This window comes from Pristiophorus japonicus, chromosome 13 (assembly GCF_044704955.1).
Source record: "Pristiophorus japonicus isolate sPriJap1 chromosome 13, sPriJap1.hap1, whole genome shotgun sequence".
Classification (NCBI taxonomy): domain Eukaryota; kingdom Metazoa; phylum Chordata; class Chondrichthyes; family Pristiophoridae; genus Pristiophorus; species Pristiophorus japonicus.
Window position 1 is genome coordinate 2,538,749 of NC_091989.1, and position 14,620 is coordinate 2,553,368.

Sequence of the window (14,620 nt, forward strand, 5' to 3'; positions counted from 1 at the left end):
ACAACGTGTATTTATATAGCCCTTGTAACGTAGTGAAACGTCCCAAGGTGCTTCACAGGAGTATTATAAGATAAAAATTTGACACCGAGCCGCATAAGGAGAAATTAGCGCAGGTGGTCAAGAGCTTGCTCAAAGAGGTAGGTTTTAAGGAGCATTCTAAAAGAGGAGAGAGAGGTAGAGAAGTGGAGAGGTTTAGGGAGGGAGTTCCAGAGCTTGGGGCCCAGGCAACAGAAGGCACGGCCACCAATGGTGGAGCGATTATAATCAGGGATGCTCAAGAGGGCAGAATTAGAGGAGCGCAGACATCTCGGGGGGTTGTAGGGCTGGAGGAGATTACAGAGATAGGGAGGGGCGAGGCCGTGGAGGGATTTGAAAACACGGATCAGAATTTTGAAATCGAGGCGTTGCTTAACCGGGAGCCAATGTAGGTCAGCGAGCACAGGGGGTGATGGGTGAGCGGGACTTGGTGCGAGTTAGGACACGGGCTGCTGAGTTTTGGATCACCTCAGGTCTACGTAGGGTAGAATGTGGGAGGCCATCCAGGAGTGCGTTGGAATAGTCAAGTCTAGAGGTAACAAAGGCCTGGATGAAGGCCTTAGGAAGGCTACACTGACATTGGAGAAATTCCAGCCATGATTCACCAGGGAGATACCTGGGACAAAAGACAGACATCTGGGACGAGTGAGTAAACCTGGGCTGTATGTCCTGCTGGGAGGAGGTTAAGGGGCAATCTAACTGAGCCGTGTAAAGCAATGAGGGAATAGATAGGGCAGATAAGGAATGACCCTTCTCTTTAGTCGGAGAACCCGGAAAAGAATTCCAAGTAAGATGGATAAAAGGAAATACATGAAAAATAACATCGTACAAAGGGTGGTGGTACTCATTCTGTTCCGAGGCACAGAAACATTGGGATATTGAAGATACTAAAGGTCGGGAGGCCTAGAGAAATATAAGAAAATGGGAGAGATGGAAAACAGAAACATCTGGGGGCAGTGAGGCGTTCTGGGCGGGCGGTTAGCCTCCAGCGCCCCATGGCGATCCTCGGCTCCGGTTTAGCGGCGGCGCGGAGCAGCACCACCCGGAAGAGCCGCGCCAGGTGTGCAACGCCCCTGGTCGCGACACCGGAGCGAATGTTATCTCCAGCCCGCCCCGCACTGACCGCCCGGGAAATCAGGGCGGTCCCACCATCCCGACAGCGGGAAGGGGAGTAATGGGCTCCTGAGGTGAGGGCAATTGTTTTTCTTTTAATTTCTTTGCAACTTATGTTGTGGGGACGTGGCCAATCTATTGGGAATGTTTTTATGGGTTTTTTTAAAGTTATTCCCCCCCCCCCCCCCACAGGTGTCTCTGGGAACACTCCCGGCCTGGCTCTTTCACGCGGGGGTTTACCATCCTAACGCCCCCAGAGGGGGGGTACAACACCTCCCTTGGCGCTGCGCCCACTGACTCAGAGCCCAGCGGCCCAATGTTACTGACTGAGGCGCAAACTGTTCCCGGGCGCCAACTTTCCCGCCCCGCCGCCATTACTGCCCCGAAAACATCAAAGTCAAAAATCTAGCTCCACCCCCGCGCCCCTCCCCCCCCCCCCCCCCCCCGGTGTCAGGTGTGAGATTGAAACAGGTTTCATTAAGTGAACATTTCCCCAAGCCTTCCACCTCCTTCGCTATTCACACAGCCTTCCATTTGTTAATGAGATCTTCCTGTCCATTGGGTGATCGAGATGGTCAATTGCATCATTTCACTCATGATGCTTCACTGGGTTGGCCTGTGGTTTTTATACTGGGATCTCCCTCTGCCCTTGTTCCGACCGTATTAACCTGCCCTTCGGTCTCTCCATGTTCAGTTCGGAAGGCTCTTTTCCAGAAGCACTAGCTTGTGTGTTCCCTCCACAGGCGTTGTCTGACCTGCTGTGTACTTTGAGCATTTCCTGTCGAGCGCCTCACCCTGTCGCTGAGCTGGGCTCAGTTGGTAATGCTCCTGTCCCAGAGTTGGAAGGGTGTGGGGGGTCACGGCCCATTCCAGAATTTGAGCATATAATCTGGACTGACCTCAGTGCGGCACTGGGGGAGTGCTGCGCTGTCAAAGGTTTGGTCAGGTGAAAACCTTCATCCAATTTTCAGTTGGATTGCCAAAATCCCACAGTGGTAAGATCTTCGGGTCTCCTTCTTCACCAGCATCGCCAAAACCGCTCACATTGGCTGCTGTGTGTGCCTACATTAGTACAGTGGCTGCACTTCACTAGATATGAAGCCCTTTGGAATGCTATAAAAATGCAAGGCCCTTCACATAGTGTTAGCTGTGGCTCAGTGGGCAGCAGACTTGCCTCGGAGTCAGGAGGTTGTGGGTTCAAATCCCACTTCAGGGACTTGAGCACAAAAATATGGGCTGACACTCCAATGCAGTGTTGAGGGAATGCTGCGCTGTCAGAGGTGCTGTCTTTCGGATGAGATTTTAAACCGAGGCTCCTGTGCTTTCTCAAGTGGGTGTAAAAGATCCCATGGCACTATGTTGAAAAAGACCAGGTGTCCTGGCCAATATTTATCTCTCAAACAGATTATCTGGTCATTATCACATTGCTGTGTGTGGGAGCTTGCTGTGCACAAATTGACTACACTCCAAAAACACTTTGGGATGTCCAGTGGTCATGAAAGGTGTGATATAAATGCAAGTCTGTCTTTCTTTCATTCAATCGGCCAACCCCTCATACAGTGAAACTCCGCAATGGACACGATTGTATCCTTTACTTGTATAAATCATTGTGCAGGGTAAGCTATTTTTATAATTCCATGATGTTGGATCCTGAAAGGTTTGCTCCTGGAATTGGGTTTGAGTCTGAGAGTGGCCCAGACCACACGCCCTGCCTGGGTTACTGCAGCCTACTGCCGCTGGATGCACAGCTCTGCAGAGCGATCCAACCTTGCTTCACATGCAATGCCTGTGTCTTTCTCCTCTGTGCTCAGATCCCGAGACACTGATAGTGTCAGACTCAGAGCGGAGCTGTTCAATACAGAGGGGGCGAGCATTCTTTCTTTAGCCGATAGGACAATGCTTCTCATGTCCCATTTCACACTCACAGGAAGGACAGAGCCAGGGAGAGAACAGGAAGAGAGAAAAAGAGGTAAAGGGAAGAAAAAAGAAAAAGAAGCAAAGATAAGAGACGAGACAAAGGAAGTTATGGACTGACAAAGAGCACCACCTACAGGACAAAAGGAGCATGTGAACGTTCACTTTCAAAGACAACCTGCTTGAAAGTTCTTTCATTTCAAGTGTTGTGGTCAATGTGTACTCTGTAAATGATTTTTCCATATCCCTGGGGTGACTGGGGGAGAGAGCGCAGGATACTATTAGCCCACCAAAATACCACATCATTGAGCAAGACGATTGAACAAAGAGCAACAACGGAAAGGTCAAAGACAAGGTGCAAGTGTTTACGTGGGCCGTATTGCGCGTGGGGGAGATTCAGTCGGGAGAGCTTTACGTTACCTGTCCCAAGGAACATGACATCATACTGCCCATCCTCTGCCATCACATGATCCACCACAATCTGGGTCAGTCGGTAGTCCACATTGATCCTGGTAAAGACGGGTCTTGCAGTCATTGGGTGCACTGACTTGTACATTACTGGGTGATACCGGATAAAAGTGATCACTTCATCTGGGAAATCCTTGGTAGACTTTATCAGGGGGTCGTAGGTTTTGCTGGGACACTGTGGGGAGAGGGACAATATATATATTTTTTTAAACAAGTAAAACATAATGACATTTTTACAACAAATGTTTTAAACAAAGCAAAATCCAAAAAGAAATGTGTGTTATGGACCAAACACTGAGTATTTGTTAATGTATAATAATGCAATGTTCTTCCCTCCCTCCATCCTTTGTTCCATCAGGTGCAATCTCTCAGCCGCTGTATATAAGGGGCCACCCATTTAAAACTGAGATGAGGAGGAATTTCTTCTCTCAGAAGGTTGTGAATCTTTGGAATTCTCTGCCCCAGAGATCTGTGGGGGCTGGGTCATTGAATATATTTAAGGTGGCGATAGACAGACATCTGAGCAATAAGGGAGTGAAGGGTTATGGGGAGTGGGCGGGGAAGTGGAGCTGAGTCCATGATCAGATCAGCCATGATCATATTGAATGGCGGAGCAGGCTCGAGGGGCCGAATGGCCGACTCCTGCTCCTATTTCTTATGTTGTTATGTATTGTGTTCATTGCAACTCTCTCTTTAACCCCTCCACTTCCATAGAAATTACATAGAATTATGGCAGCGAGACAGGCCATTCGACCCAACTAGACCATGCCGGTGTTTATGCTCCACACTAGGCTTCTCCCACCCTACTTTGTCTAACCCTCTCCTTCTATTCCTTTCTACCTCATGTACCTATCTAGTTCTTTTTTGAAATATGTTGTGTATCTCAATTGTTTTATGTGGTAGTGAGTTCCACATTCTAACCATGAAAGGTTGGATATCTTAGTGACTATCTTATATTTATGGCCAGCCTCTCCTGCCTCCTGCAAACAGCCTCTTCACAATCTCTCACCTCGACTCTCCTTCAGTGACCCTCCCCCACCCCACCCCAGTTACTACTTCATGTCTGCCGCTCCCCTGTAAGTACCCCAGGATGGCTTCTTGTGGGAAAGTCTGTAAAGAACCTAGAGATACGAAGAAACTAAAACAATGCAAACTGTTGTACTTTCAGAATCAAAGCATATTTGGTAAGATTAGTGACACAGTTTGAAGAAATATGAAGACATAATGGCCCTTAAATTCCGGTTGAGCTCTTCCCGCGACAGAAAAAGAGAAAAAAGATGCGCACTTACCTGTTGTTGCTGCGCGTGTTGGAACTTCCGAGCCTGAGGCCTCCCGTGACTGCGCGGCACAGCACGTACACGTGGGGACGTGCGCAGGCCGCGAGCTGGAGACAGCAGCCAATCAGGTGAAGTTTAGATTCTCAACCATTGCAATAGGAGTTCCGTAAGTGCAGTCCTATTACTGTGAATGAGAAACCCTCCCCAAACACCCAAAACACAATAAAAAATAGAAAATAAACTACATATTTAACATTCATTGAAATTAAAGTTGTTATAAAAAAATATATATATTTTTTAAAAGTTTTTTTAATTAAGCCTTAAAATAAACTTACTGTAGTGGGGAGGGTTTTTAACAATAAAATGTGGTTTTATAACTTTATTTTAAAATGTGTGTGTGTTTTTAAACACTTGCGCCTGTAACAGTGGGCTATAAGCCTGCTTTTTCAGGCGCAAGATTTTTGAGGACATTTGCTGGGCAGGATATTCTTAAATATCGGAAATCTTGCCCTGCAAGTGTCCTTGCTCCCGATATGCGCGAGATCGGTCAAGCCAGAAACTTGACTGATCGGAAAAGCCGGTTTTCAGCACATGCGCATTACGTGCCGAAACCCGGCTTTTGCGATGCCTTCCCGGGTCCGTAGAAACTTCGTACGGACCTGGGACATCGGAATTTCAGGGCCATTAAGTCCAGATTTTATTACTTGCTGAAACTTTAATTACACTTGGAGATACTCTACCAATTCGCGGCCCAGGATGAGTTTCCATGAAGTGGAGAGCTCTTGCATATCCTAAAGCGGGTGCTACTTTACTTTTATTAATGGCAGCAGCGAGTTGATCTATGTTATTTATCGCGCGTTTCTGCTGTCTGTCAAAGCAAAGAGCTCATCAACACCTTGTCCTTTCTGCTCATGTGAAGACTTTAGCAGCAAGTTCTGCGTTCACACCTCCAGCAAGGAGTCTCGCTCTCCAGCCACCAAGTCGGGAGATCATCGGAGGCTGCCTGTGATTCTTCATGTTGTGTACGTAAATAAACAGACTAACGGAAACAGGAATAGTGTAACTGTGTCCTTTATAGCAGCTCTCAAAAACCAGCATGAACCAGCATGTTTACAGCAGTGTGTGAATAGCTCCCGCAGGGTCCTAATGCCTGCCTGGTGTCCTTTAACAACAAACAACACTTCATCCTATGATTACAAAAGGAGTTGTGGACAAGGAGGCAGAAGGAGTTAGAGCAGGTGACCAGAGCACATTCAGAGTGGTCCGTTATACCGAGGCCTTTGACGGAGCGATGAGAAGCAGCATGGTAGAGGGGTTTAGGGAGACAGTTCCAAAGGCTGTCCACCAGCAACGCAAACTCAGCCCTTTCATCTCTACTTAAGGAGAATGCGCAAATATTGACATTAGCCAGCTTCATTAAGAATAACTCTGCAGCAAAAAACAACCGTAAATTTAGATAATCCCTGCTTTTAGAGTCACGTGAGATTCAACAGCAACATGGAGTCCTGATTTATCATCTCACCTGAAGGGTTGGATTGAGTGACCCCTTGAATTCTAAACTGAAACCACTGACAAGGGGCTGAAATCTACAATATGTTGTTCAACGAGATTCAGGAGAACACCCAGGACTTCAATTCTCCCGAACTGATGTTGCGTTTCCAACATTACAACAATGACTGCACTTCATTGGCTGTAAAGTGCTTTGGCACATCCTGAAGTCAAAAAGGCGCTGTTTAAATGCAAGGCTTTTTTTCAAGGCTTGTTATTATTCACTATTCAATACAGTCAATTGACCAAACACTGAGATAACAAATAAAACTTGAGAACTTCAACTAAATGCTCTCTCAAAGCTCCCCTTTGTCTCCCAGGGTCCATTGGTAAAGCTGCACTTACAAATCACCACTCCAGTAGAACACCCCTTCACCAGAGTACATTGTACATTACACTTCAAAACAAAGTACTTCATTAGCTGGAAAGCAATTCAAGATGTCTTGAGGTCGTGAAACGCAAGTCTTTCTTTATGTATAACACATTAAAAATGTGGCAATTTTTTCCATTGTTACAAATGTCCACATTTATTATTTTGATATTTTGATTTTCATTTTGTTTTGTTTTCATTTTGATAGTGAGGGGACCAAATCTCAAATAAGCCTCTCCAATTGCTCCCGACATAGTCTGTGTTTCCAGTTGTTAGTTGGAAGCTTGCCGATTTCCAACAGCTCTGCACCAGAAACTCTAATGTGCAGAACTCGGCAGAAATGGCCTTTTCAAAGATAAAGGAGCTGTCCCTCCCTCTAGTGGCCAAAGCAATTACTTTTCCACAAAGCCTGTCAAGCCCTGAGCTGCAGAGCACACAGGCACTTGGCAAAGATGTCCCTTTTCCCAGAGTGCTCGTGTTTGTTTAACACCATTTGCAATTTAATCCGCCCCTCATCATATATTGGTTTCAGTGTCGGTTCTGACATATGGAAGTTTCCCTTTTGAGAACTAAATAATTTATTTTAATAAGTCAGGCACATCCAAAAATAAATGATTAAAGGATTTGTTTTTCTCTTCCTCCCTCTGTAAACACAAATACTACGTTAAATGTTGATGATGACACTCACGATGCTTCCCGCAATAGCAGCCACAGGGTGCTATATCCATTAATGAGTATTTTTGAAAATGTATTTACCCATTACATGCAATTTCCCCACATTATTAGCTTTGAAAATGTTTAGACTGACAGAGATTTCAGATCCATTCAACCTGGTACTCGGACAGTGTCTGGTGATTATTTCTGGACAAATTCAAACCATTTCTCTCCCCGTGCAGTCAGTAGATTTCCTCTGGGTGCAGAGTATGTGTGTTCTGTGACATGTTGTATACCCACCACTCTTACACTAAATGTCCTGTGCACAGTGTATCGGCCGATTACTCTGGCCCCAGAGGTCCAGATTACTGCTGTTATCTGTGTTGCAAACATTCTCCATTGGCTTTGTTGCTGTTGTTTCAAATGAATCAGGTTTGTGTGTTCAACAACTCCAGGCACCCAACACTTTCTTTGTCTACATCATGGCTGATCTTTGACATCAACGCTACCTTCCCGCCCGATCCCTCTATTCCCCGAGAGTCCAACAATCTATCGATCCCAGTCTTGAATATACTCAACGACTGAGCATCCACAGCCTTAAAGATTGGGTCAATGTGGGGTAAGTTGGCTCTGCTTTTACCCACAGAAGTGTACTGTTGCACATTAAAGGTGCTTTGCCGTCAGAGAATTACCAAAGACCAGAGCTTACTGCTGGCAAAAGTGACACAAATTCAGAACATTCAACACGGCACTGCTTCCCGAAGCCACTTCAAATCTTTCAAACGTTTACGGGAGAATTTATATTTTGTTTCATCGCCTCTTGCAATTTTCCTTTCCCATGAGGCTGCTGGTTCGTATTGAGATATAGGTCGTAGTTGATCTTGGCCCATCTCACCCTTGATTCTTTAAGTGCTCCCCATCACTGACCACTTGTCGCTCGCACGTGTCAAAAACTGCTCCTGTGGTCCTCGGGTCTGTAAAATCAGCGCCGTTGCTATGGTCACCTGCGACATTCATAAATCAATCAATCAATCGTAGAACAGAGAGCGCCCTTTGGACTTAGAACCACCATGAAGTGCAGTGAGAAATGGATGGCTTCACACCCATACAGCACACTGCCCAGGTTCGAGCGGGAAACATATGCTGCTGCCCAAATCTATCTCTGAAGTTCTTCATTCACACCCAGTTGTTCCATATTTTCATCCAGTTCCTCCCACAGTGGTGGACACTGCTGACACCTTTACTGGCCGGAATGTGTATTGATTGTGCTAAAGCTTAGAAGCAGGAGTTAGATTTTACAGTTTTAGAAAGCGATGTAAAGTGTCTGTTGAGAATTAGTTTTAAAGCACAGCACAACCGCTGAGTATCTTAAGGTTCTAAACATTCTCGCCAGGGATAAAGAGCAAATGGCACTGAATATGCAAAGTGATCCAAACTGTTTACATCATCATCATCATCGTAGGCAGTCCCTCGGAATCGAGGAAGACTTGCTTCCACTCCTAAAGTGAGTCCTTTGGTGGCTGAACAGTTCAATACGCGAGCCACAGACCCTGTCACAGATGGGACAGACATTCATCGGGGGAAGGGGGGGGTGGCACTGATTTTCCACACGCTCCTTCCGCTGCCTGTGCCTGACCTCTTCATGCTCGTGGCGTCGAGACTCGAAGAGCTCAGCGCCCTCCCGGATGTACTTTCTCCACCTCGGGTGGTCTTCGGCCAGGGTCTCCCAGGTGTCAGGTGATGTCGCACTTTACCAGGGAGGCTTTGAGGGTGTCCTTATAATGTTTCCGCTGCCCACCTTTGGCTCGTTTACCATGAAGGAGCTCCGCGTAGAGCAATTGCTTAGGGAGTCTAGTGTCTGATACCCATTTCTACTTCGGATTTGGCCAAGCATCAGAAGCTTCCAACAGAAGTAGACGAGAACTTCATAACAAGATCATAATGTGAAGGAAGTGAGATAATGTGCAGATCTATAATACTTACTGCCTCATTCATCTTCATAAACTCACCCACAGAAAGTAGGTTTCCTGAGTTTGCAAAACTGCGCTTGATCAATTCAAGAGTAATGAGAGGGACAGCTAGCAACTTTCAGATCCAATTTTAATCAATTTTTCACTTTTTGCTGATGTGGTTTTGTATTTGTCTTGTCGTGGTGACTGTGTGAAGGGGTTTTGTTGGGAAACTGTAAGGACGTCACCCCTTGGCACAATGGGTGTCCCTCTGGGAATCTCTGATTATTTGAGCAAAGAAAAAGTGAAACAGCAGAGGTATGAGGGGCAGGTCAGAGGGACTGTGCACGCTCCCGCTGCCCTCCCACATTAACACCAGCAGGGACCCACCCCCCTGGATTGTCCAAGACTTTGATGCATCGGGGAGGTAGTGGCACAGTTGTAAGTCCTGCTGCAATCTGAGCTGCACCGCAGACATGACACGGCCGGTGACCCCGAGGGTTGTTTCGGCCTTTATTGGTCACAACTCAGGCATGCTGCACTGCTGTCTACAGAATGCCAAAGAGGCCAACCCGTCGCATATCCCCCGCACACAACAGAATCTCTACTTCACCAGCGACGAGCGATCGGAGGCTGGGCTGCTCCATCAAACTGCCAATGGTGCGGCCACATTGGGTCCCTTTCATGCATCCCGCACCATCACCCCGCTGAAGTCAAACTTCCCCTTCAGCCTTGCATTAGACTATGATCAGATTAAAATACCTCTTGAATCTTCCTAAAGGCGAAAATTAATTTTGCTTCCGGTTTTTCTATTCATTCACGGGACATGGGCGTCGCCGGCAAGAGCAGTATATATTGCCCATCCCTAATCGCCCTCGAGAAGGTGGTAATGAGCCATCTTCTTGAATAGAACTGAGTGTCTCGCTGGGCCATTCCAGAGGGCAGTTAAGAGTCAACCAAATTGCTGTGGGTCTGGAGTCACATATAGGCCAGACCTGGTAAGGGCGGCAGATTTCCTTCCCTGAAGGACATCAGTGAACCCGACGGGTTTTTAACAACAATCCAATAGTTTCATGGTCACCATGGTATTGGCTGTTGATTTATTGAATTAACTGCCGTGGTGAGGTTTGAACTCTGGTCCCCAGATCATTTGTCCAGGCCTCTGGATTACTGGTCCAGTAACATAACCCCTGCAGCCACTTTCCTTTCAGCTACACGCCAGGTTTGCAGTCACTCCGCTCGACAAGCCCAGGGTGCACTTGGGGGGGGTGTGATTCGAATCCAAGGGATGTCCCTGCGATTGGCCTCTTCCGGCTAGATTTGTACCAGTTCTTCATCGTTCAGGTCTAACAATCTACCCGTGTCATTTTAGAGCCACTTTATTTGATGAACCTTTGTGCTGGAAGCTGTACTCATTGCCTTGTTGTGGGATTTACCCCGGGAACACTCAGGGTGGACTTGGCAAAAGTGGAACAACTCACCCATCACTTGTGATCTTATTATTCTTTCTGGGGCCTTCTCCGATATCAGGGAAAGCCTGGAGTATGGCAGCAATGGCTTTCAGCTGTCAAAGTCGAAAGCTCAGAGTCCCGATGCCATCAATGGTCACTCTGTATCTGCGCTGTGAACAGTAGTTAGCCATGGGAGGTAAGCAGCAAACCCACCTCTCCCCTGACCTGGTCTGGCCTATATGTGACTCCAGACCCACCTCTCAGGGACTGTTTCGTGTCTCTGACTGCACTGGTGCCAGGCCTGAAACAGGACTATTGCCAGGAGAGGCAACGCAGCAAGGTAAAGGAGGCATAATATTGCTTCGTTGTTAGTGCAGAAGCTGCCAGCTTCACATTACACCAGAGAGGACGAGGGGCTCTCCAATTCCTACTTTGAAACGGAAGTACAGACTGCTGCACATATCTTTCAGTATAAAGAGTTTCTGTCTCCCAGAATATTAGAGGGACACCAAGTAACAGATTCACTTTTTCCATTTCTCCAACGCCACGTTTCTCCTTGCCAAATGTGCTTCCACAACTTATTTTCCAAGTACAATGCCGACATGTCTTTTTCCTCCCCTGCAGCAATCAATCTTGGACAGCCTCGCCGATGGCATCACCCTGTATTTCCATCTCCCTGGGCCAGCGGGAAACGGATCGGAGCAGTCTGTCCATTGTACATTGTGATCATGCACAACCAAGGAACCAAAGAAGGGATTGAAAGCTAACACAGCATTTGGCTTCACTGAATTCTCCAGGGATCTTTCACACTCCCTGATTTTTTTCCCCTCCAATCTATTGTTCCTAAAGTGCTGAGTGGAATGACCAGGGATAACTGACGGCTGGTGCGGTGCGTTACCATGGTGGTAGAGGCAGTAACTGCGGACTCATACACACGCCGTTAGATACAGTAACGAGGGAACTAAAGGGGTGGAAATTGGGTACGGCCCGCTGTGAGGCGGTGATGGCCCCGGGGCACTACCTTTAGCGCCGGGCGATGTTTACCGCCTCAAAGTGGGATATTCGGTTGTATTGCCCCGAAGGGAGAGTGGAGCATAAAGGGAAGCATTGCACACGCCTCCTCAGGTGCTAACGGAGCGATAGCGCAGGAGGCCGGCTCAATTTTTGCCGCTAGGATTCCGGCATCCAAGCGCCTGAAGATAAAAAAAAATGCTGTTGAAAAATTCAACAAACCTTCACCCACACTTCCACACTACTGCAACAAATAAATAGAAGTTTAAAAAGTGAAATTGCAGCCCTTACCGTGCACTGCGGACGATATCGACCCGGGAATGTCGCTGGACCGACTGCTTTCCCCCGCCAGTCTCAGTGCCGGGCACTATCGCAGGGTGAAAGACTGAATTTTGCAAACTTGGGACGATGGGGGCTGTTGCACACTCGGTGATGTCACCTGGTGGGCGGGGCTAGTGAGCACAGCGCAAACTGTCAACGCCGCCGCTAAACCTTCACTGAAGTTCGCTGCAGGCGCTGAGCGCGCGGAGCTCGGGCGGGAGGGGCTCCGTGCCCAGTTAGCATCCCTCTGGAGTGCTAACTGGTGGTGCTAAACAGCCGAATTTCTCCCCCAGCCAGTTGAGTTTTGGCTGCTGACCAGTACTTGCAGCACAAACTCCAGCCAGTCATTACCCCATTTAACATTGCCTGGCCTGGGTGTGACTGGAACTCCAGCTGTCCTCCCCAGGGCAGACGCCCGAGCCTCGTCACACACCCTCTATAGCTAATAGCATGCGAATGTTTAGAGAGCATGCAGGGGAAACTTTCTAAACATGGAAATGCGTACCAGGTGCCCAAGGGGTCGAAGGGAGTTGGGTCAGAAACTGCTTCACACTGACCCTAATCCTGCAATGCAAATGTTCCTTTTGTGACCATTATTCGGAAGCCAGTAAGATGATAAACTGGCTCAGAACTGTGGCTTTTCCAAAACAATAAAAACATTAAGTTATTGAAGTAATACGTGCTTGCATAAGCACGAACCACAGGCTGGGACACAGTAACACTGGCCATGCTGCCTTCAAACATCAAACCCTTCGAACCCAAAGCAGAATGTGGCTGTCACTTCTGACCTGAGATGGCAGCTACAAAACTGCTCAAGGGGAGGGAATTTGGCAATGTCACACAGCGAGTGAAGGAAGGAAACTGGAACAGAGCCAGCCTGTGATAAGGTCCATATGAGGTGGTCATGGCCTGTCACACTCTGGCTGCAGTTAAATCACACAGACTGTGTGCTCATTGTCTCTATGTACAGTGTGTCTCCTTAAATGCCACCTACTGGCTTGGAACTAATGTAATCCAATGGCCACAACTCATGTTTTCCTCCGATACTAATGTCAAGGCAGCCACAATGTCGATGAAAGCCATCTTTACAGCTGCAACTTCTAACTTTTCAACACATTTTGTCTGTGTAGGGTTGTTAGTGAGTTCAGTGACAGACACGCACATCCACAAATGCACACATGCACAGACATAGACTGACACATAAGCACAGACAGATGCTTGGATGCGTATGCATCCTATACATATGCATATACTCACACAAAAAATATTCCTATGGTACAAGTCTCGGAAACAATTTAAAATGCTTCTCACACAAAGAATGATTTTGAAGTGCAGCGACTGTTATTATGGAAAATGCCACAGCCATTTGGTATGCAGCAAGATCCCACGAAACATAGAAACGTCGAAAACATCAAAATTTACAGCGCAGGAGGAGGCCATTTCGGCCCATCGTGTCCACGCCGGCCGACAAAGAGCCGCACGGCCCTCGGTCAGCAGCCCTAAAGGTTATATATAAACCCATGAACAATGACAGAAAGGTAAAGAGCACCCAGCCCAACCAGCCCACCCCACACAACTGCGACACCCCTTATACTGAAACATTCTACACTCCACCCCAACCAGAGCCATGGGATCTCCTGGGAGAGGCAAAAACCAGATACAAACCCAGGCCAATTTTGAGAGAAAAAATCTAGGAAAATTCCTCTCCGACCCATCCAGTCGATCGACACCAGTCCAGGAGATCACCCTGGCCGTATTCTATTCCCTGCAGTACTTACCATTATATCTGCTCTGTCCAACAAAAGGTCATCCAGTCTAATCCCAATTACCAGCTCTAGGTCCGTAACCCTGCAGGTTACTGCACTTTAAGTGCTCATCCAACCATCTCTTAAAAGTGGTAAGTGTTTCTGCATCCACCACTCTTCCAGGCAGCGAGTTCCAGATCCCCACAACCCTCTGCGTAAAGAAGCCCCCCCTCAAATCCCCTCTAAACGTTCCACCAACCACCTTAAAACTATGCCCCTTCATAACAGACCCCTCCACCAATGGAAATAGGCCCTTACTATCCACTATGTACAGGTCCCTCAATATTTTGTACATCTCAATGAGGTCTCCTCTCAACCTCCTCTGTTCCAATGAGAACAAACCCAGCCTATCCAATCTGTCCTCATAACTAAGATTCTCCATTCCAGGCAGAATCCGAGTAAATCTCCTCTGCACCTTCTCCAGTGCAATCACGTCCTTCCTATAATACGGCGACCAGAAATGCATGCAGTACTCCAGCTGTGGCCTAACCAAAGTATTATACAATTTAAGCATAACCTCCCTGCTTTTATACTCTATGCCTCGGCCAATAAAGGCAAGCATTCCGTATGCCTTCTTAACCACCTTATCCACCTGGCCTGCTACTTTCAGGGATCTGTGGACAAGCACTCCAAGGTCCCTTTGTTCATCTATGCTATTAATTGGTCTACCGTTTAATGTGTATACCCTTTCCTTATTAGCCCT

At 47.3% G+C, this 14,620-nt stretch overlaps 1 protein-coding gene across 3 annotated transcripts in view; it reads right to left on the reverse strand.

Annotated features, from left to right (window-relative positions):
• The window catches only part of sema3d (sema domain, immunoglobulin domain (Ig), short basic domain, secreted, (semaphorin) 3D), a 337,849-nt gene that overhangs the window by 78,434 nt on the left and 244,795 nt on the right, over positions 1–14,620 (reverse strand). For all 3 annotated transcript variants that reach the window (XM_070897059.1, XM_070897058.1, XM_070897060.1), the window contains one exon: positions 3,484–3,706. In XM_070897059.1, the coding sequence (XP_070753160.1) occupies positions 3,484–3,706 (223 nt within the window). The remainder of the gene's footprint in view (positions 1–3,483; positions 3,707–14,620) is intronic.